This window comes from Tenrec ecaudatus, chromosome 8, assembly GCF_050624435.1.
Source record: "Tenrec ecaudatus isolate mTenEca1 chromosome 8, mTenEca1.hap1, whole genome shotgun sequence".
Taxonomy (NCBI): Eukaryota; Metazoa; Chordata; class Mammalia; order Afrosoricida; family Tenrecidae; genus Tenrec; species Tenrec ecaudatus.
Window position 1 is genome coordinate 89,258,928 of NC_134537.1, and position 23,449 is coordinate 89,282,376.

The window sequence follows — 23,449 nt, forward strand, 5'->3', positions numbered from 1 at the left end:
AGCGGCTCTGAGGGGACAGCTCTGTAACCCCCTACTCAGGAGAAGTCTGAGGGAGGGCGCTCGTTAGCACCTCCAGAGCCTGCCCCCAGGTCCCATGCAAGGGGACCAGCTCCCCACGCACACAATGGGTTTATGTTTTTAAGTCAAAGACACAGCTGACCCTCAGCCACACCCTGGGTAGATGCTAGGAGCCCAGTAAGGAGCTGTGTGCTGTGAGACTTAGGTGAGGATTTGTTCCCTGGCAGCCAGGCCGGGAGTGACAGCAAAGCCCTGCCCTGGCGGGGGAGGTGCCCCGGGCAGGACCGCAAATGAGTCCGGTTTGGAGAGGGCCCAGCTCCGCCCCTGGTATCCGTGTCCCAGTGGCAGAGAGGCTGCTGTCCTGCAAGCAGTTGCTTGCCTTCCTCCTACTTAGCACAGGTCTCTGCCCCACCGGACTGACAGGCTCCCGGGTGAGGGGATGGGAAGGGAGCCCCCGCAGAGGGACCATCCGCTCTAAAGACCTTTTCTGTTTCAGGTGCCCATGAGCTCAACAATGAAGCTGCCCACCGCAGTCGTGCTCCTGGGGCTACTCATGGTCACCACACGGCAGGAACGAAATAACCAGTGCGTGCCCAAGGCCCTCTCCAACACTGATATCCTCTTGTGCAAGTAAGGCAGGCTGGGCGGGGAGGAAGTGGAACGGAGGTCTCTGATGGAGGGTGTCGGGGGCCAGAACCAGGGAGCACCTTCAGTTTTTCAGGTCAGCTTTGGCAGGACAGGTAGACAAGTGTCAGGTGTGGAGACCACCTTGATGGGGTGTGACCACAGGGTCCAGCCTTCCAGCTGACAGCTCATCCTCGGGCCAGGGCCTGGTTCACCCTCCGTCCCACGGCACACACCGGAAGAAGTTCTGGGGAACTTGCTATAAATAAGCCTGCTGGGACAGAGGGGGATGACAGTGCCGAGAGAGACCACCTCAGAAGGGACCCTCCCCCTACAGCCAAGGGACATGGTAAACATGGAATAGTAAAGACCCTCCCAATGTGAGAGCTGGCTGTTGATTCTCTGGTCATTTGTCTCAGAAGGGTCTGGGGCAGGTAGGCCATACAGGGAGGGTGGCCCTTGGTGGAGACCCGTTCAGAGACAGGCCCTGGAGGGGGAGCTTCTTCCCTCTCAAGGACACACTTGCTTCCAGGGCTGCGCCCCAAAGCCTGGAATGTAGCTCGCTCTTGTCAACTCCATTGGGTAGAGAAGACCAAGCGTCATTCTCTGGCCCCGTGAGTCATCTTCAGATGTGACCTGGTCCTCTTAGCAGTGAACTCCCTTCTGCCAGTTGGGTGGCCCCGGCCTACTGAGGCCATCTTTGAGAAATTGGGCAGAGGGAGGAGGAGCTGTCTGAATTCTCACAAACATTCTCTTTGGAGCAGTAAGTACAATAAGTACTTTCCCTTACGAAGTTATCAAGTTGAACGATTCAAATACAAAGTGACATTCCCCCCTATGCATTCCAATCAGTCCAGAGCAGAGCAAAACAAAACGGTACAGCAGCCTCTGGTGCAGGAGAGAGGGGACAGGTATCTCGCTCTTGCATCCGGGTAATGGTAGGCTCTGACCTGCCCAGGGTGGCAGGCTTTGGATGCTGATAGGCAGGCAGAAGGTCAGCTCCCTTCTCCCACTCTGCCCCCCCCACCCCGCAACAGGTGGGGAAGTCTGATAGGTCAGGCAAAGCTGAGCCAGGCCACAATAATGGCCCCATTATGAAGCGCCTCAGTGTTTCCGCCTCAGGAAATGATTCCATCTGTGTGGTTGCTGAAGGCAGCCGGTGTGGAGGCCTGCTCGACCCTGTTGCTGGTTTCTGCTTGCCCTGGGGATCCGTGCACCGTGAAGCACACCAGCAGACCTCCGGGCACCTGCGAGGCAGCAGATACTCTGCAGGGCATGTTTGACTGCTCACCTCATTTAGTTGTTGACATTGTGAAAAGCCTATCCTGCCATCACCCCAGTTCTGGCTCACGGTGACCCTATGGGACAGGGTAGGACTGCCCCTGTCTGTTTCGGAGATGGTTAGTTGGTTTGGGAGCAGAAAGCCTCATCTTTCTCCAGAGGAATGGCTGGTGGGGTCAAACTGATGACCATGTGGTTAACAGCACAACCCATTACCAACTACACCACCAAGGCTCCTTCATAAAATAAAAAGGACCTCCCAGTGGCCTGGTCTGGTCAGTGTTGGGCTGATAAACCCATGGTTGATGGTTCAAAACTATCAACCTCTCTCAGGGAGAAAGATGAGGCTGCCCACTCCCATACAGAGTTACCGTCTCAGAAATCCCATAGAGGAATGCACCTGGTAGCAGTGGGTTTGGTGCGGAGTTTAGTGTATAAAGGACATACTCTCACCCACCCCCTTGCAAATGAGGGGTCCTAGAGACTAACTAGCCTGTCCACATGATTTGCACAGTTTAAAATTGGCAAGGCCAGGACTCAGATATTCTTTGTTTGACTCCTCAGGCAGGTTTTTGACATCCCCCACCCCAGCCTTGTGCTCTGATCCAGAGCCCCGAGGGTCTCAAACTTGAGTGCAGGGAAACCATTCTCAAGGGCTGCCCACGGTATGCCAGCAGACACCCTGTTTGAGTAGAAGACGTGGGTTTACGGAGCTACAAAGTCCCATGCTATGAGGGTGCCTTTGGATTGTGCACCAAGTGCCCCCAATCCGTGCGGACTCAGAGCAAACTTAGAGGACAGGGGAGAATTGCCCCTGTGGGTTTTCAGGACGGTAACTAACCCCTGACTGGAGTCAAAAGCCCTGTCTTTTCTCCCGAGCTATGGCTGGTTGTTTCGAACTGCTGACCTTGAGGCTAATTAGCAGCCCCACAAATAACCACTCAGCCACCAGGGCTCCTTGCCGAAGGAGAAAGCCTGTGTTTATCACTGCTTTTCCCTTGTCAAAGATCATTGTGATAGGATCGGGCATCACGGACACCCCCGTAGGGAAGCTCCAATCTTAACACTGTTGACTTTGAATGACGAGCCTTCCCAGACAGTAGAGAGGTTCTTGTACCAGAACTTAGCCTAGAACCCAGGCAGGGCTCTGCGATGTCTCAGCCACATGAGAGAAGGGGTTTCTCTCCAGGGGAGTAAGCAGAGGGAGACAGGGTCACAGACACAGGTGGGCCTTGTTCAACTTGTTAACTCCGGCCTCCCCACCGCCTCCCCCTTCTGGAGCCTGTTGACCAAGGCCGCCTTCCTGGGTCAGGCGCACCACACATCCGACCAACCTCTTCTAACAAATACTTTCTAACCTAAGCCAGCCTCTTGACCCCTGCTCCTTTTGAATGACAAGAAGTTAAACTTTGACAAGAAGCTGAATAGTCTCTTCAGAGCTACCAATGCAAAGACGTCAGACCAGGCTGAAACTGGATTTCAAAACACCACCACCACCACCAAACGCACTGCCATCGAGCCGATTTGGACCCATCGCGACCCTCGGAAACCCTCTGGGTTTCTGAGCCTGTAACTCTTTACTGGACTAGAAAGTCCTGTCGTTCTCCTGAGGCAAGGTGAGGCTAGTGGCTTTGAACTGCTGACCTCGGATTTAGAAGCCCAACTGATAGTCCCTAGGCCATCAGGGTTCCTCCAAAGTTTGCTTTAAAATGGGGTTTAATTTTGATTGGGGTCCACCAGTCAGTCTTGCCCCGTGCCTTGGTTCTGGGACTCCTGACTCACACATGTCGGGGCCCCCGGGGAGAGATGAGTAGGGCCCCAGAAGGGAGCAGGAGCTCAGGTCCAGGTTTTGGCCACTTCAAAATATCCTCCCTTCTCCCCTGCACCCTCTACCTTCCCCCCAAAAAAGAACTCCTTTGCAGAGTTTCGGATTCTAACAGGAAAAACTTCAAGTTAAACTGATGATGTGCATCTATAAGGAAAACATTTTATCTACAGAGATAAGCAGTAAGTAGATATTTTTAAGCGATAATATCTTCCCAAACATTGTCCTCCCTGCTTGAGACCAGCCAGACACCTACGGGCAGAAACCACCTTAGACTCCTTATCAGAACAAAAGCCACGGTCACCTGACCTCTTCTGAGAGGGTGAAGCCCTTCCACAGCCTCTCCCCGCGGCCCACACAGTCGGAGAACTGCCTAATTCTTCACTGGAGTTGAAAGCCTTGTCTTTTCTCTCGAGCAATGGCTGGTTGTTTCAAACTGCTGACCTTGAGGTTAGCAGCCCAACAAGTAAACAATCTAGTGCCCCTCCAGGGAGGAGCGCGCTCTCTCTCTCTCTGCCTCTCTTTCCATGATGAAAAGAGCGAGCCTCATTCCAAACACAGTGGCCACCCCCTAGGATTTTCAATGGTTATAAACTTACAGAAAGTGTCTCTCTTCACAGAACTAGGAAGCCTTGTCTTTCGCCCACGTTGTGGTGGGTGGTTTTGAACTGCCTACCTTCAGTTAGCAGCCCAGCATGTAACCACGACACCACCAGGGTTTGCAAACCCACAGGACAGAGGAGAACTGCCCTGTGGGTTTGCAAACCCTGGTGGTGTCGTGGTTCTCCTCTGTCCTGTGGGGTCGCTATGAGTCGGCATCGACTCGATGGCAGTGAGTGCGGTGAGTTTGGGTAATCTCAGAGAGCAGATCCCCAGACCTTGCTTCTGAGCAATTGCTGAGTGGGCTGGAACCTCCAACCCTTTGAAGAGCAGCCAGCCAAGTGTATTGAACACCTCCCCCTCCACCCCCAGGGATTTCTCTTTCAGAAAGCTAATCCCCATCTGCAGGCAGGAGCTGCTTTTCTTTAACTTCAGCTCATTTTTCTAGTACTGCCCACAGGAACTCCCGGAACAAATCTGGTTTCTCTCCTTCTTGGCTGTCCATGAACTGCTTGCACACAGATGTTGGATTCCCCCACCTCTTCCTGCTCTGGGCTGCCAGCCACGGTCGGTCCTTTGATACCTCCTTGAGGACCTTGGCTCAGCAGAGCCCCACCCCTGCCCCATAGTCATCGGGCCTCCTGCCTTCTCTCAGACTCGGAGCTCTTCATCCCATTTCTCCTGGACTCACTTCCTACAGAACCCACCAGAGACACGCTGTGACCTTGTGCTGGTGACTGAGCTTCCTCTGGGGCTCTGCTTCTCGAGTGCCGACTTCCAGGCGTTTTGTCGATTCTAGTCCTCAGTTTGTCTCAGGAGGGAAGGCGTTTCCCCCCTCAAGGACTTCTTAAAATCTTTATTTTTAAATTTAAAAAATTAATAGAAGATAATTTTATTGGGGGCTCTTCAGCTCTTATAATAATCCATTCAATTGTATCAGGCACATTTGTACATATGTTGCCATCATTATTTTCTACACATTTACTTTCTAGTTGAGCTTTTGATATCAGCTCCTCTTTTTTTAACCCTCCCTCTCCCCACCACCACCTCGTGACCCCTTGATAAATTATAAATTATTATTATTTATTTTTATATCTCAAACTGCTTTCTCCCTTCCCCCATGGTTTCTGTTGTTCGTCCCCCTGGGTTGGTGGGTGGGGTTATGTGTCAGTTATTGCAATCAGTTCCCCCTTCCTCCCCTCCTCTCCCTATCTTTCCCCTCCCTACCTGGTATTGTTACTTCCATTCCTGTTCCTACATTCCATGTGTCGGGAGCTCTTATCTCTTATCTGTACCTGTGCACATGCTCTGGTCTAGCTAAAGGCGGGGCTTGGGGTAAATATTTCTTATGGCTTATCTCCGTACATGACATTCCTTCCTTATAAATCAGTACCTTAGAGTATTGTTTTGCTTTTAAAAAAAATAATTTTATTGGGGGCTCGTACAAAGCTTCTCAGAATCCATCCATCCATCCATCCATCCATTGTGTCCAGCACATTTGCACTATTTGTTGTCCTCCTCATTCTCAAAATATTTGCTTTCTACTAGAGCCCTCGGTATCAGCTCCTCATTTTCCCTCCTCCCTCCCTGCTACCCCCTCCCTCATGAACCCTTGATAATTTATAAATTATTATTTTGTCATATCTTACACTGCCCAATGTCTCCCTTTACCCACTTTTCTGTTGTCTATCCCCCAGGGAGAAGGTTATATGTAGATCCTTGTAATCATCCCCCCTTTCTACCCTACCCTCCCTTCACCCTCCCGGTATCACCACTCTCAGCACTGATCCTGAAGGGTTCATCTGTCCTGGATTCCCTGTTTCCAGTTCCTAACTGTACCAGTGTACATCCTCTGGTCTAGCCAGATTTGTAAGGTAGAATTGGGATCATGAAGGGTATTGGGTTTTAATATCAGGAGTTGCCTATTAAAAGTGTGCAAGTGAGGAAATTGAACCCAGGAGTTCAGTGACTCACTAGGGAAGCTGTGTGGTGCCCGGTGGTGATGGTAGTGGTAGTAGTGGTAAGTGTGTGTGTGTGTGGGGGGGGGGCTGGGTGAGCCCACCAAATTAGTGATCTCTTGTTGCAGAACCAGTTACCCCACAGCTAACAGCTCCCAATGGTGATTAATCGGCTCTTTGTGCTCTGGATACTGCCTTAGACAGAAGGTCTTTCTGGAAGTCACAGTCAAGCTGTTGGCTAGTCTCTGTAGGGTCAACTGGTTGGGGGCAGGGTGCTCGTTTCGATGCCCACTCCCATGGTTGTCGACAGGCCTTGGTCCCTGCTCACAAGATGGCAGCTTGCTAGAGGGAGATCCTCAGAAAAGAGAGAGAGAGAGAGAGAGGAGAGAGAGAACATCAGAGAGCTGAACTCCCAGCCTCGTTCTACCTGAATCTCAGAAGTGATGTCCCATTCTTTCTAAAATTTTTTTAAAATTTATTTTTATTTAAATATATATATATATATATATATATATATTTTTTTTTAACTAGTCAAGTTCAGCAGTGAGGGGGGGTAGACAAATAGGTGGACCAGTAATTGACTGTAAGCAATCGTGAGATCTCACTACCTTCGGACCAGCGGCCCATTCTTTCTGCTGTGTTCTATGCATTCCAACAATATTCATAATCCAGCTCACCATTCTAGGTGGTGGACACAAGATCACGGACACCAGGAGACGGTATCATTGGGGGGGGTGTCAACTTGAGGACCCCCCCCCCTCCATCGGACTCCCTGTCTCTTCTCTTTGCAATTTACCAACGACAGGCCCCGTGCTAGCCACTAAACTGTCTCCAGGTCTCTGTGAGAATACTGACAGTAACACTGCCCCTGCTGTTTATGAGTCAGCGTGGACTCCTAGCAACGAGATGAAACACTGCCCACTCCAGAGCCATCCTGGCAATTGTTATGCTTGGTCCCAGGGTTGCAGCCACTGCCGCCCAGCTGCCTTGTTCAGCCTTCCTTGATTACTGCCCCTGGGCTTTACCAGGCAGGGTGTCCTTGACCGGGGGCTGACCTCTCCTGACAACATGTCCAACATATGTTGGCTGAAGGCTCCCCATCCTCGCTTCCAAGGAGCACTGTGGCTGTGCTTCTTCCAAGACAGATTTGTTTGTTCTTCTGGCGGCGACGAGTCCATGGTGCTCCAGTCTTCTTCACCAGCACCACAATTCAAAGGCATTGTCGATTCTTCTTGGGTCTTCTATATTCTTTGTTCATTTCCCACTGGCCTGCGAGGGGATTGAACATATCACGGATAATGACATTAGCTGCTTCAAGAAGCTGTTACTGTAAATGGAATAACAATAGTGGAATAACATGCGGTCTATCATGCTGGTCCATCTTATGCCACGCCTACCCAATGTTGGTTCATGGCAAAGCTGCGCCAGGGCCCTCGCCCTTGGCCCTCCATTATCTTGGGCATCTCCAAGCCGTGTTCAAAGACTCACTGACCGTCTGCCATCAAGTCAATGTCGACGCATAGTGACCCTCGTAGGACAGGGTACAGCTGCCCCTGTGCATTTCCGAGACTGTAATTCTTCACAGGAGTAGAAAGCTAAGTCTTTTTCCTGAGGATTGGTTGGTAGCTTTAAATGGCCCTCCTCCCTGGATTCAGTGTTCTTGTTAAAATCGGTGGTTGATTCGGTTCACCTTAGATTTGTCTCGATGGTGTTTTTATTTTAGGTTGGTTTGATCATCTGTGATTGGTTTTTTTTGGGGGGGTCCTTTGCCAAGTCTTTGATACATGCCACTCGAGACTGCTCAGATGTGAGCCAGAGGTTGACCTTTTCAATGGGGGTTAGGTAGGGAACAAGATCCCCACAGATGGACAGGGCCACATGCCTGATCCCTGGTCTTTAGTGTGTACTCTCTCAAGAGCACTTGGTGTGACTTGAGGCCCACTCGCCAAATATCTGTTTGCTCATATTGCTTGTTTAACTATTTTAGAGTCTGCAGCAATTCTCCTGGGTTATGAAGAGGGGACTGTTCACTGGGAGAACACCAACTGGCTCTCAGTTTCCCTCCTCCCTGTCTCTTGGTTCCTCCCTGATCTGAGATGGGCAGCCCAGGCCTCTCCACTTCCGGCTTATTGGCTGCAATGGAGGGGATCTGGGGCACAAACAAAGCAAGCAGTCTTAGGCATTGGGCTGCTAGCTACAAGGTCAGGAGTTAGAATCCACCAGCTGCTCCAAGGGGTGTAGCTTTCTATTCCCATAAAGAGTTACATTCTTGGAAGCACACAAGGACTCTGTTGTAATCCATCTGTAGACAATAAGACATCCCCTCATAGAAGGGTCACAGGAAGGGATGAGTCAACCAGGTGAAGGACAACACTGAAGAAACACACAATGTTCCTCCGGATCTGTAGACAATAAGACATCCCCTCATAGAAGGGTCACAGGAAGGGATGAGTCAACCAGGTGAAGGACAACACTGAAGAAACACACAATGTTCCTCCGGTTCCTTGAGGCTTCCTCACCTCCCCCCATCACGGCCCCAGTCTTGCCTTTTACTGCGGGCTAGACTGGAGCCTGTACACAGGTACAGATAAAGAGCTCACAGCACAGAATCCAGGTCAGACAAACCCCTCAGGAACAGAAATGGGCGTAGCAATACCAGGAGGGGAGGGGAAGATGGGGAGAGGAGGGCTGGGGGGAAAGAAACCTCAGGGGAGGGAGACAGCAGCCAGTTTAATATATGAAAATAATAATTTTAACTCATCAAGGGGTCACAAGAATGCAAGGGTGGGAGGGAGGGTAAAAAGAGCTGATACCAAGGGCTCAAATAGATATACATGTTTAGAAAATAATGATGACATGCTATGTACAAATGTACCTGATACAATGGATGTACACATTGTTATAAGAGCTGTAAGAGCCCCCAATAAAATGATCTTTTTTTAAAAAATTTTTTTTTATTTTAACAATTTATTGGGGCTGATACAATTCTTTTCACAGTTAATACATATACATACATCAATTGTATAAAGCACATCTGTACAGTCTTTGCCCTAATCATTTTTTTCTCTTTTCTTCTTTTACATTTTATTAGGGACTCAAACAACTCTTACCACAATCCATACATATACATACATCAATTGTATAAAGCACATCCATACATTCCCTGCCCCAATCATTCTCAAGGCATTTGCTCTCCACTTAAGCCCCTTGCATCAGGTCCTCTTTCCCCCCCCCCCCCTCCCTATTCCCCCCTCCCTCATATGCCCTTGGTAATTTATACCTCGTTATTTTGTCATATCTTGCCCTATCCGGGGTCTCCCTTCCCCCCTTCTCTGCTGTCCCTCTCCCAGGGAAGAGGTCACATGTGGATCCTTGTAATCAGTTCCCCCTTTCCAACTCACTCACCCTCCACTCTCCCAGCATCGTCCCTCACACCTTTGGTCCTGAAGGTATCATCCACCCTGGATTCCCTGTACCTCCAACCCTCATATGTACCAGTGTACAGCCTCTGTCCTATCCAGCCCTGCAAGGTAGAATTCGGATCATGGTAGTTGGGGGGAGGAAGCATCCAGGATCTGGGGGAAAGCTGTGTTCTTCATCGATACTACCTCACACCCTAATTAACCCATCTCCTCTCCTAAACCCCTCTATGAGGGGATCTCCATTGGCCGACACTTGGGCCTTGGGTCTCCACTCTGCACTTCCCCCTTCATAAAATAATCTTAAAAGAAAAAAAAATAGGGTCACTATGAGTCAGAAGCAACTCAATGGCAGTGTTTGCAGCTACCTGGGTGGTGGGCTCAGATGACCTCTGCCAGCTGGTGGCTCTGAAGGAGGCTCTGCAAAGGTGTGGAGCAGAGGACAGTGGGGGAGAATGGGGTGCTGCCTGCCTAGAAGTCACTCTTGGCCCTAAGCTTCAGAGAGATCCCTGTTCAGATCTGCCCCCAAAATATGTTTCCCCCTGTTACCCCTTAAGCATCCCTCCCAGCAGGCTAAGTCTAGGGAGCAGCTTGGCCACAGGGGACTTTTGGCAAAGGTTGGGGATGTGCTTCCCCAGCACCACCGCCCCTTCTTCAGGACCCAGGGAGAACCATCACAACGGAATGAACCCGAGAGCAAGCCTGGGCAGGGAGGTCAAGCACAAGTACAGGGGAAGGAAGAAAAAGAAATGTCACCCAGTATATATTGTTTGGTTTTAATATCGACCCGAAAGCCTAGCTTAATTTCAAATATAAACATTCTGGTGATATTTCAAATATTGATATCTAAGTTTCAAATACAGGTGAGCCCGTAAGAGCAACCAAGTGACAGTTGTGCCATCAGCCAAGTTTGTGCTAGGCTGCAGCCTCGGGCTCCTCGTTCTTCATCTGTTCTTCCCTCCCAGAAAGCGAGGTTCTCTGAGCAAAGTGGATCAGGGCCTTCCTCTTTGGGAGGAAAGAGGTACATGAATTCACACTAGATTGCCGCCCCCCCACAATTTACTCCAATCAGGGATATTTCCATCCCCAAAGAGAGCCTAGGGCATAGATGGTGCTTAATCCAAAGACCTCGGACTACTCAATTCACAGTGCAATTTCAGGAACGAGGGTGGTGGGTCAGGATATTTAAGCAGCGGTTCTCAACCTGTGGGTTGGGACCCCTTTTGAGGGTCAAACGACCCTTTCACAGGATTCATAACAGTAGCAAAATGACACTGATGAAGTAGCAACAAAAATAATTTTATGGTTGGGGGGGTCACTACAACATGAGGAACTGTATGAAAGGGTCACAGCGTTAGGAAGGTTGAGAACCACTGGTTTAAAAGAAACACAAGAGACTGGGCAACAATTTTCTCTGCCCATAAAGTAGGCGGAGAGAATCGTTCACATCCCTGGTAAGAACGTTCCTGAAAAGCTATGCATAAATAATGTGCTTATCGGTCCAATCCTGCTTTTAAGGATTGACCTGAGAATGCATGCGCTCTTTGGGAACTAATATCGATGATAGAAAAACAAAACCAAACAAAGCCAAACTCAGTGCGGCGGTGAACATGATGGCTCTTAGTGGCTCTATAGGGCAGGATCTCTGAGACAGCTACTCTTTACGGGAGTAGAAAGCCCTGCCTCCTCCCAGGGAGCTGGCTGGGGGTTTGGACTGCTGACCTCACAGTTAGCAGCCCACCTCGTAAGGTTTCTCAGGTGGGAAATGCCTCGGTGCCTGAGAAAGAATTTGCGCTGAAGTCTAGTTTGTGATCCAGGTGGGTTTGGATAAAGGATAGCAGTTTCAGTAACTGAACACAAGCACCCTCAGGACACTGCACACCCACGTGGTGTCTGGAGGGGGGTGTGGGAGAGAAGAGGGGAGGGAGGGGGAAGGGAAGGGGAGGGGAGGGGAGGGGAGGGGGAGAGGGGAAGGGAGAGAGAAGGAGGGGAAGAGGGACCTCGAGCAGCAGCTGGAAAAGCGAAGGTGGTCTCCTGGTTCAGGCTTTTAGGGCCTTCCACTGGGAGGTGTGGTGGATGGTGCTGGCTGACCCCACTGGCTGAATTAAGCCCACCTGGTCTAGATTGGGGCCTACCCAGGTGTACTGCCCCGCTGGCTGGGGGTGGGGCTAAATTGGCTTATGTCCTTTAGCTTTTATGGATTTCCAACTCCCTGTCGGGGAGCCCCTAGGCATGGAGAGGAGCAACTTCCTATCTGGCTACCTAACACTCCCATTAATGACAGTTATTATGGATATCTACTATTATTGTTACTGTCACTCCCTGTTAGTGAATACGTTCCCACTGTTGGCAACAAGCCAGACCCCATCCCCAACTGTGATCACTGCTCTATTCCTCACACACCAAGGGGCCCTGATGGTGTCCCCACTTTACAAAGGAGGAAACTGAGACACAGAGAGGCTTAGTAGCTCGGAAGCTGCACACACATCACCTGGCTGCTGAGAGCTGTCGTCTCGGGCTTCTCTGAAGCCCTGACCTGGTGAACCTGCCTCCCTCTCTCTGCAGGGACCTTGAAGTTTTGTACCCAGAGCTCGGGAACATCAGCTGCAGGTATGTCCCCGACTGCAGCAGCTACAGACAGAAGATCACCCAGTGGCTCCAGCCCATTGTCAGATTCCAGGGCGCCATAGAGGTGAGCTAGCGAGCGAGCGAGCGAGCGAGCGAGCGAGCGAGGTTCTGGGGCCCTTGCTCAACTGGGGGACTTGACCCGCCCTCAGAGCCCTCTGCGGTCTGGTAGTGGCAGATGGCAGGTGCACAACCTGTACCTACCTGAGGTGGCTCTACAGAGCGGAACATTGTGTGTGGAGGGTGCGGAGGGGAGCCTGCACACCGGGGGCTTTGTCAGTGCTCCAGGCCCTCCTTGCTCAGGCTTTCCCAGCGGCCTCTCCCTGCTGAGCCTCCTGGGCGGCAGCATCAGTCCATCCATGTGAAGGCGTGAGCCCCGGGCTGGTTTGTGCTTGGGATTCAACTGAGGAGAGAAGCCTGGGACAGCGAGGGCGTCCTTTCTCCAAGGTGCCAGGGGGCTGGGCTCTGGGAATGAGCTTCCCCTCTATAAGCAGAAGGCAGGCATCTCCCTTGACCCCTGTCATCACATGTTTAAGCATACTCTTCTTTGGCCCACTGTTTTTAAAATTAGATCGAGGCATTTTGGAAATTAGAAGCGACTCTGACATTGGGAAATGATCAGTACCACGTCAGTCGCTCTGGACGCTTCCCTTCGCTCAGCTGTGTGTGCTTGATGGGGGCAGGGGAGCCCTGGTGGTGTAATGGTTACGTGCTGGGCTCTGATCCGAATGGTCAACAGTTCGAAACCACCAAATGCTGTAAGAGAAAAACTGGGCTTTCCATGCCTGTAAACAGCTGCAGTCTCAGAAACCCACTGTGTGTGTGGTGGGGGTGTCATTAAAGGGGAGTGGGACTGGGAAGTGGGGTCACTGCTGCCGCCCTCAGTAGCCAGGCTATGTTTGGGGGCAGCGAGTCCAGCCTCTTCATTGTCATTGGCTTCTAGGGCCAGACTGAGCCCCCAGAGTGCCGTGGGTAGAGGGCAACTTCGTGCTTTCTGCGGCCTTTTAGCAGGCGGTGCCTATGTCAGCCTGGCACAAACAAACTCACTGCCATCAAGGGGATCTGCTGACGGATGGTGACCCTATGGGACAGAGTAGAACTGCCCCTTGGGGTTTCTGAGAGTGCCTCTCTTCACCCGGGTAGAAAGCCCGTCTTTCTCTTGTGGAACGGCGGGTACTTTGGGGCTACCAGGGTACCTCTTGTTGAGGGCTAGGCTCTCTGAAACAGACACCGGCCTTCTAGGAATTAGAGATAACACTCTCTGGTCCAGTGCATTCCAACTCACGGCCATCCTACAGGACGGAGTGGAACTGCCCCTGTGGGTTTCTGAGGCCCTGACGCTTGTTGGGAACAAGTAGGAGCCCTGTGTTGTAGAGGGTCAGCCCTACAACATGATCAGCTCACCTCAAGACCAGCAGTTCAAAACCCAGTATGAAGAGAAACCCACCCTGTAGGGTCAACTAGGAGTCGGAATCCATGGCAGCAGTTTTGTTTCTGTGGGGCAGGGGGAACAGACAGCCTTCTCGTTCTTCTGCAGAATCATTGGTGGATTTGAACTGCTGACCTTGTGGTGAGCCGCTCAGTGAGTAACCCACTATGCCACCAGGGCTCCTTGGGAAAAGATTCATGCTTTGTTACCTTACTTCTTTTTTGAACTGATTTTTACTGTTAGAGAGTAAGCGGTTGACTTGTATGATGTTTTGTTAGTTTGTGAATCCTGCTGACACTATTGGACTGCTAATTGCAAGGTTGGGGGTTCAAACTCATGGCTGCTTCTTAGGATAAAGATGAGGCGGTCTGCTCCCATAAAGATTTCCAGCCTGAATTGAGTTTAAGTTCATGGCGGTGGAATAATTGGAAAAGGCTATCAACAATGGTTGTACAACATGAAAGAGTGTCATCAACGGCACTGAATTCCGCATGCAGAAGGGCGTGGAGTCAGAGGGTGTTTTATTGTGTATACTTTAGCCACAATTAGAAAGAAAATTACACAAACAGCAATCAGTACGAAAAAGAACGTGTTCTAGAATGGACTGACAACTCGCCTCGATCTGATTAAATCATCGAATTATGACATGTGACGAAGTGCTGAATAAAAAGATATTAAGAAAAAGATTTGTAGCCTTAGAAACCCAATACAGGGCCATTAGGAGCCAGTATCTAGTCAATGGCAGTGTTGGGGAGGGGAGGGGCAGAGAGGGAGAGAGTGCTGGTTTACCGGGTTTGCATCAGCGACAAAATTCCTTTTCTCTGGGAAGTCTAGTCTAGTAAGCAAGCCTGGAACCGCTCTGGGTCTCATCTCTCCCCGGACACACACACTCTTCACACACATGTACTTACATAACCACACACATGCACGTGCCAGTCCTTCTCCCTGGAGCCCTTGGGCCTGGGTCACACCTGTGCACAGCAAAGAGGAAGGAAAGGCTGCTACGGGATGGAAGGTGGAGGGCAGATCCCTGGGGTGGGGGCAGGGACCCAGTCCCTGACATGAAGATTCTACGTTACCCGCACGGCACAGGGCTCGCTACTTCATTTGTGAGATGAGGGGGTTGGACCAGGTGCCCTTCTAATCCCAGGAGTCTTCCAAGGGAGAGTTAGTTGTCAGCAAGGGGCCCTCAGCTCACTTTCGGTTTGCTGATATTGCCACGGATGGCCACTAGATGGCGATGTAGACTTCTGAGTACTGAGTGCTGCGCCTACAGGGATTGGCAACTGTGTCTTCAGACAGTCTTTAGGTAGGATTGTAGTTGATACAACTTCAACCTTTTCTCCATTTATCATAATGTCCCCTGTTGATCCAATGGTGAGGATTTGGGTCTTCCTTACACTGAGTCGTAATCCATACTGAAGGCTGCCATCCTTGACCTTCATCAGCAAGTGCTTCAAGTCGTCCTCACGTTCAGCAAGCAAGGTTGTGTTACCTGCATCCTGCAGGGTGTTACTACGTCCTCCTCCAGTCCTGATGCCACACTCTTCTCCATACAATCCAGCTTCTCTGATGAGTTGCTCAGCATGGAGACCGAACAGGTATGGGGACAGGATTCAACCCTGACGCACATCTTTCCTGATTTTAATCCCTGCAGGATTCCTTTGTTCTGTTTGCACAACTGCCTCTTGATGCACACACAGGTTCCACCTGAGCACAATGACGTGTTCTGGAATTCCCGTTCTTCTCAATGGTACCCACAGTGTATGATGGTCCACACAGTCAAATGCCTTTGCGTACTCAATGAAACACAGGTAACCATCTTTCTGGTGTTCTCTGCTTTGGGCCCGGATCCATCTGACATCAGCAATGACATCCCTTGTTCTACCCCTCCTCTGAATCTGGCCTGAACTTCTGACAGAACCTTAGGTTATGGAAATGCAACTGACCTTTGAGGGAACAGGTTTGGTTTTTTTAGTTTTGACTATTATTGTTGATACCAATACCCAAATCAAACTCATTGCTGACTCATAGAGACCCCCTGTGGCTTTCCAAGATTATAACTGTTGATGGGAATAGACTGCCCAGTCTTTCCCCTGGGAGGAGTTGCTGGTGGTTTCAAACTCCCAACCATGGGGATCTCAGGCCAATGCATAACTATGACACCATCAGGGCTCCTTAGTGTGTGTGTGTGTGTGTGCTTTGCAAATTGGACAGTTTCCAGAAGTGCAATTTGGTGACATCTATTGCATTGTCATTGGCGTCTTTAACCCACCTCACTGCCATTGAGTTCATTCTGGCTCCTCTCACTCCACTCATTGCCCTTAAGCCAGGGCCGGCTCGTGGTGACCCAGTAACACAGGGCAGGACTTTCCCGGTCAGTCTCTAAGATGGAAACTCTTTTTAAAAATAATTTTCTGGGGCGCTCATGCAACTCATCACAGTCCATCCATCCAGTGTGTCGAGCTTATTTGTACATTTGTTGCCATCATCATTCTCAAAACATTTTCTCTCTACTTGAGCCTTTGATATCAGCTCCTCATTTTTCCCCTTCCTCCCCCATGAACCCTTGATAATTTATAATTCTTTTTCATGTCTTACACTATCCAATGTCTTCCTTCACCTACATTTCTGTTGTCCATCCCCCAGGGAGGAGGTTATATGTAGATCATTGTGATCGGTTCTTCCTTTCTGTTTTACCTTCCTTTTCCCCTCCTGGTATCTCTACTCTCATTACTGGTCCTAAGGGGTTTATCTGTCCTGGAGTCCCTGTGTTTCCAGCTCTGATCTGTACCAGTGTACATCCTCTGGTCTAGCTGGATTTGTAAGATAGAATTGGGATCATGATAGTGGTGGGGGTGAGGGTGGACACGAAGAATTAAAGAACTATAGGAAAGTTGTGTTTCATTGGTGCTATACTGCATCCTGACTGGCCTTTCTCCTCCCCATGACCCTTCTGTAAGGGGATGTCCAGTTGCCTACAGATGGGCTTTGGGTCTCCACTCTGCACTCCCCCTCAGTCACAATGATATGATTTTTTGTTCTTTGATGCCTGTTACCTGCTCCCATTGACACCTCGTGGTCACAAGGGCTGGTGTGTGCCAGGGGAAGCCAGCCCCTAACACATTATTATGGCTCTTGTAGGTGCAATTGTACAGCGATAATAAGTAAAGATTATAGTGAAGTCTTAGAGAGCATGAGTGATAGAAGAGAAATATTGAAATAAATGGAGTCAGACACAATTCATGGTAGCATGCTCACCTCAGCCCTGCTTGGTGGTTCACGTGGAGAGAGAGAATTTTTAATGCTAACCAAGGCTTTTATATTCTCTGGGGACATGCAAGCCCCCCAATTACAGGTGAGGACATACATCTCAGGAAGGGGTTGTGCTGTAGGTAATACAGTAATGGGAGGGAGTGGTCGAGGGGGAGCCACGCAATAGGAAGAGGAGGGATTGGGGTATACATGTGACAAGATGGGCGGATCCTAGATACAGGATGGCAGTCCAACTTTGGATGTCACAGAGTCGGTTTGACTTGTTCCCTGGCTCAGCTGATAGAGACCATTTAGTGCAGGAAATGGAGGCTGGTTCCTGCGCTGAGACTCACCAGGAGCTGGGTACTGAGTGTGTTGAAGTCGGAGGAGGCTTTTCTACTTTGACAAACACTAAGAGGCAAACATTTTAAAATGCATCCTGTTCTCAAGCCAGTGAAAAACTGGGAAAGACCCCCTGAGAAGCGTCTTGACGGGAGCTTATTCTTTGCCTTCAATGTAACCAGATGGCATCCCTTTGAAGTGCAGAAATGGCTATTAAGTGGCAAATATGCATGGTATTAGAGGGCTGGAACAAAAGGCTCTCTCCCCACCCACCTACCTGCTGTCCCCAGGTTTCCAGTTAGGCCCCGCCCCACGTGCCAGTGACCCTGGGATGCTGTCCCCGCATCACCTCTGCACAGCTCGCCTGCAGCACCAATGTGTGCACAGCGACCTCCTGGGTGCCGCCTGGTCGCCCTGGCCAGACTCGCGCCAAGACACAAGTTCCCACACAAAGTTGGTGGAGCGTGGCCCTGTAGGCGCCTGCACACTGGGGAGAGACACGCTGGCTCTCCCTTCTCTTCTCAGGCCAGACAGAAAGCCAGGCTGGGCTTGCACTGAGGCCACCTCAGAACAGCCAGCCAGCCCAGAGGCTCACTGGGTGGGAGCAGCTCTGAGGGACTGACAGGGAAGGGTCCTGGGGGAAAGGCCTGCCAGGGAGGCAGCGGCCAGGAGTGATGGTTGGTGCACATGTAGCTGGGAGACCCCCTGCTGTGTGGCATCCAGGTCACTTCCCTGATCCCTTACTGGACACACTGTGTGCCAGGCCCCAGGTGGATGTTGTAGAAACACTCTGTAGGGGATGAGGGCGGGGGGGGGCGGTCTGTGAGAGATGAACAGAAAGGTATGGGGAGCTGGGATGGTGGGAGGGACAAAAGGGGAGGCTGGAGGGGGCGGGCAGGGCAGCAAGGGAGCATCTTGGGCCAGGCAGTGGCTTTAAGATAATGGGTGTGGTGGGGAGGAGGGTCATGAGTTGACTTCTGTAGAGGCCAAGAAGGAACGTGATCAGTTTTGCATTCAGGAAGATCCCTGGCCAAGAGAGAGGAGGTGGAAGGGTGGCAGAAGGGTGAAGCTCACCCTGCCCAGCGTGAATGAACCCAGAGGCTGGATAGGAGACGCATTACAAAAGCCGTGCCTCACCAGGAAGGACCCATGTGTGCTCAGGGGCCCCGCCCCACCAGGGTTTCAAGGCCTTCCAGATGAAGACTGCCAGGCCCCTCCCCCAGTTGCCTCTGGGTGGAATTCTCTGGAAGAGAAGAGGGCCCCCCAATTCAAATATAATTTATCGAGACACATTTATGAAGTCTTAAATGGGACAAAGGCATGACAATTCTTCCGGGTGAGGACCATCAGCAGGAGGCTGATGGTGTCCAAGGCTTCACGGGGCCATGTTAATGCAGAATGAAGTACAAGGGCGACTGACGGTCACCAGCACTGAGTTGGTGGCAGATGGATTCATCACAGCGGTGGGCAGGACTGCAGCAGGGGAAAGGGGCCCATGAGTGGGGGCTGGGAGCTATTGCAGAAAGAAAGCTTCTAAGGTTGGTTCAGAGGCCTCTAGCCAAGGCCGACTGGGTCTGTATGACTCAGGACTATGAGGCCCTAGGACCCCAGGGCCCACCCGGGTACCCCCAGGTGAGTGCCTAAGGACCCGGCTATCTCTCCCTGGTGCGGATAGGATAGGGGAAGTGACAGCAGTCCACTCTCAAGCACCCTCTGCCTGAGGGCAAAGCTTTTCCCATGGCAGGGCAGGAGGAGGGTGGGAAAGAGCTCAGTGGAGGCTGACTCTATGCAGACCCGCACAACTGGGCTGAGAGCTCCCATGGTGAACCACAGCCTTCTGCAACCCGTGCTCAGGGCTCAAGCTCTGAAGCGGGGGTCGCACCGGCAACCTTTCCGTTAGTCATGAACTGTTGGTACCGCCCAGGACTCCCGTGAGTGGTGTTAGCTCTCTGCTATCTATCCAGTCACCTCCAACTCATCGTGGCCCCACGGGCAGAGCAGGACTGTCCCTGCGAGTCCCACAGGCTGTCACACTTTATGGGAACAGAAAGCTTCATCTGTCTCCCGAGGAAGCAGCTGGTGGGTTTGAAATGCTGACCCTGCATATAGGCAGCCCAGCAAGTCTCACACTGTGTCACCAGGGCTCCTTAGGAGAGGCATCCAGGAGGGAGAATCCATATTGGGGTTAGGGAGGGGGAGCTTGAGCTCTCTCACAGGCAGGCTGGTGGAGGAGGGCAGCTGGACTATATAATTTATCACCCCAAACGGGACGTTTTGAGAGTGCAGGGATGGACTAGCAGTTAGTGTGCCAGGCCAGGGGTAATTTAGCTCTGCCCCCCAACACACACACAGGTGGGACTACCCCCCCCCACACACACAGGTGCATTCACAGGTCAAGCGAGCAAGATGAGCACATGATTCTCAGGTGTTGGCACCCAGGAGTGGTAAAATGCGAGGTGCTCAGACTCCCTTGGGGAGAGGATCTGGAGAGGTCAGGGCACACAGAGGACCGGTATTGAACTTGACCTCTGGCAGAGCAGGCCAAAGTCTGACTGCAGAGGAGGGGGTGTGAGTGAGAGGGGGCAGTGCAGGAGGGCATGAGAAAGGCCTGGGGGATTGGTGCTGACCGGAAGGAGCTGCTGGGATTGACAGGATGGGCAATACTGCATCACAACTGGGAAACAGGCTACTGGGGAAGTTCACAGGCTGAATCTGGGGCAGGGCCCAGGCAGAAAGAAGGAGGTGTCCAAAACAAAAAGCCATGCCAGGCAGCAGGGCAGGGGCTAGAGGCTCGAGGCTCTGAGGACCAAAGTCTGGAAGGTGGGGCCGGGCAGGAAGAGGAGATGGGAAGGTGGTGAGTGAGCAGAGGGGTTTGGTGAGGGGCGTCAGGCTGCTGAAGCCATGAGCTAGGTGACAGTGATGTGTGGTGGATTGCAGGGTAGAAGGTCCCCAAGGCTGCTCACACGTGGGAGAGAGGCCTAGGAGCTGAGGGGCTAGGGGATGCATTCCCAGAGAGGAGGGAGGGGTGGCCCGCAGGCTCTGCTGTGGGAGTAGGCGGCTGGTGGGGGTTGCTGTTATAGGAGGGGTGCTGGAGAGGAGCCATGGGACTTACTGGATTCCTTAGCAGGGCTCTTGAGAAAAGGGAAGGGGGGCGGGTCGCAGGGCAGTGGGTTGGGAGCAGAAGGTAAAGTCCGGACAGGGTAAGGGGTCCACAGGGGCAGGAGGAGGCCACTGGAAGCCCACCAGATGAATCACCACCATGACCCAATAACTAGTGCCTCCTAAGTGATCCTGATTGCCTCTAGGCCTGGCGCCTGCAGAGTACAGAAGGTACTGAAGGATCTGGGGTTTGAGACCCCCAGAGGCCTGTGTGAGCCGGGAGGACAGAGGGAGGGGAGGCAGGGGAGGAGGGGCCAGCACACTGAGGAGACCCTCTCCCACCTCATTGTATCCGCTGGCTCTGACTCCCAGCTCAGGAGGTTTAATGCTCCACAACACACGCCCCGCCTTCAGGTTGACGGGGGGGGGGGGGGGGGGGGAGGGGGGGGGGAACCTGCAGTGACCCTGAAGGATGGAGTTGATCGCTCTGCAGGGACATCTTGATGGGAGCAGACCGCCTTGTCTTGCTCCCCTACATCATCCATGCAGCACCTAACCCGGGGCGCTACCAGGACTGCTCAGCGGTCAAAGTGAGCTCCACCCCCTGAGCTGTGTCCAACCCTAGCCCAGGCCCCTTGCTCAGCCACCTGCCCTGTGTGAGCAGGCCCCTGCGCGCCCAGCAGGACCAGGTGCAAGAGGATACATAGGGTACCAAGCAACTTCACTGAGAGGGTTTCCCCATCCTCCTCCCAACCACATGGTGAGATTGGCCGGGAGGGGTTACTGCCCAAAGCCCCTGCGGGCTGGCCCTGGTAAGTGGAAGGACCAGCCCTGGGCTGCCTTCCCACCCACCGTTCTTTCTCCTGCGTCATGTCCCCTCCCCAAGGGGCCCAGATCACAGGGTTCATTCATCCGTCCTTGGGTTCCTTTATTGGGACGGAGTTTTATTGAGTTGCTTTCTGCCTCTGGACAGGAGGAGCGTGGGACATACACACAGCCAGGCCTCACTCCGCCCTTGACGGGCATCTCATGAGACCATGAGTCCGCTGTTTGGGTCATAGAGCCATTTAAAACCCTGACAGCAGAAGCATGGAGGCAGCCACGGGGATGTCAAAGGATAACTCCCCGGGCCTATGTCCCGGATGTCTTGCTTCCGCGTAGTTTCACTAGGAGCGTTGTGGGTTTTGATCTTGATCCCTCCCACCCCCCTGCTTAGAGGCCGACAACCATCCTGGCCACAACTCAGCCGGGCCCCCAGGGCAGCTTTTTCACAGAGCAGACCCAACTTCCAGCCTAGAAGGGGGCGCCTCAAGGTGCAGGCACGCAGAGGGGGGCTGCTCAGTAATGGGGCGTCTGATGTCCGTGAGAGCGCCCAGTCAAGTGCTGGGCAAACCGGTTCCAGATGTTTTTTCAGATCAAATGTTTCCCTGAAAAAAAAAAAATTGTGTGGGATGTTCAACTGCTGAAGCATCAGACTTGAAAGGAGAGTTCAGTGGGCTTGCATCCTGGTTTGAGCAAGAAGCCCGCTCGCCAAGTGCCTGTGTGGGGCTCTTCCAATGCTGACTCTGTTAACAGTGGGCCCGCTGGGAGTATCAGAAGAGGCTTCTTGGATTTTTTTTTTAACTCCATAATGAGAATTTTATTTTCTCCAGATAATAAAAATACCATTTTTTCTCTCTCCTGTAAAAGCGAAGTATCATTTCATTCCACTTTGCTAAATAATAAAATCCCAAAACATACGTCTGGTGCAGGGCATCACGCTTGGTCTTGCACGTTCAAAGGGCAGGGTGCTTCTGGGCTACATGCTGAGAGCCTGTTTTCAGCCATAGGTCCCCAGGGTGGGGGGGCTCTAGGAGAAGGGGGGTCGGTGTTAGAAGGCTGCTGCTGCAGGAACCGGACTTGGTGCCTCCTTGCAGGCAGGGAGGGGGCGCCCAGATGGCACTTCAAGAACACTTGCTTTCCCTTTAAACTTTTTATTGTGAGTTAGGTGAAGGCGTGCAGGGCAAACTACCAGTCTTACTTACATTCAGTGCTTCATGCCCGTTTGGTTTCCGACTCCCCCCAGTGCAGTCCCTTCCGTGGCCTCTCCTCTGCTTCCTCCTGTTTCCGGTGTCTGCTCCTCCTCCTCCTTCCCAGAGCCTCTGAACTCTGTGCCTTTTGATCTTAAAAGGGTTGGTTGATGATTCCACCACAGGGGTGAGTTCAGTGCCAGACTTGAAGGGTGACTGAGGGCCATGGTCTCTGGGGTACTTCCTCTTTCCATCTGACCAGTCAGCCTGGTCTCTTTTAGGATTCGGAGTTCGGTTCTACATTTCTCTCCCATCTAGCCAGGGCCAGGACCTTCTAATAAGCTGGCCACTGGCTTTCCATTGAAGCAGTAGTTCCCTCTGACTCCCCATTCACACTTCACACTTGCCCTTCTGACTTGATGTGTGCATTCAACTTGGCAAGACAGGCGGGAGTGTGGAGATGGAGTGCCAGGGCTCTGAAGCTGAGTCCAGCACCATCCCCCAGCCAGGAAGCCACCCCCCCCCTATCGCCCCCCAGCCCCTCCGAGAAGTAATGGCTGGGAGGTTTGAAAACACTCCACACCAGGGCAGCGAAGCTGAGAGACTTGGCCAGGAAGTAGAGCCGTAAGGAAGGTAAATGAGAGGAAACACAAGCAAAAGGTTCATGGTTTCCAATGCCATGACCAAAGCAGGCATCAAATACACAGGGCATTCACAACCCCAGAGGGTGACAGTGGCTGGGACGTGAGCAGGTAGCTGGCCTGGCTGAGGAAGGAGATCTGGTAGAGCCTCATCAGATGAAGGAGACAGGTCCCAGAGGCCACTTCTTTCGTTTGTATTTATTAGTGACCATAGTAGGCCATCAGGTGCCCTGGTGGTATCGTGGTTATGCATTGGGCTGCTAACTTCGAGGTTAGCAGTTTGACACCACCAGCTACTCCATGGGAGAAAGATGAGGCTTCCTA

At 51.9% G+C, this 23,449-nt stretch overlaps 1 protein-coding gene across 1 annotated transcript in view; it reads left to right on the forward strand.

The window, feature by feature from the left end:
• The first annotated feature begins 520 nt into the window (after window positions 1-520).
• PEBP4 (phosphatidylethanolamine binding protein 4) overlaps window positions 521-23,449 on the forward strand; it is a 305,182-nt gene continuing 282,253 nt past the window's right edge. Inside the window, exons 1-2 of the mRNA XM_075557212.1 lie at window positions 521-648; window positions 12,291-12,417. Of these exons, the coding sequence (XP_075413327.1) occupies window positions 521-648; window positions 12,291-12,417 (255 nt within the window). The remainder of the gene's footprint in view (window positions 649-12,290; window positions 12,418-23,449) is intronic.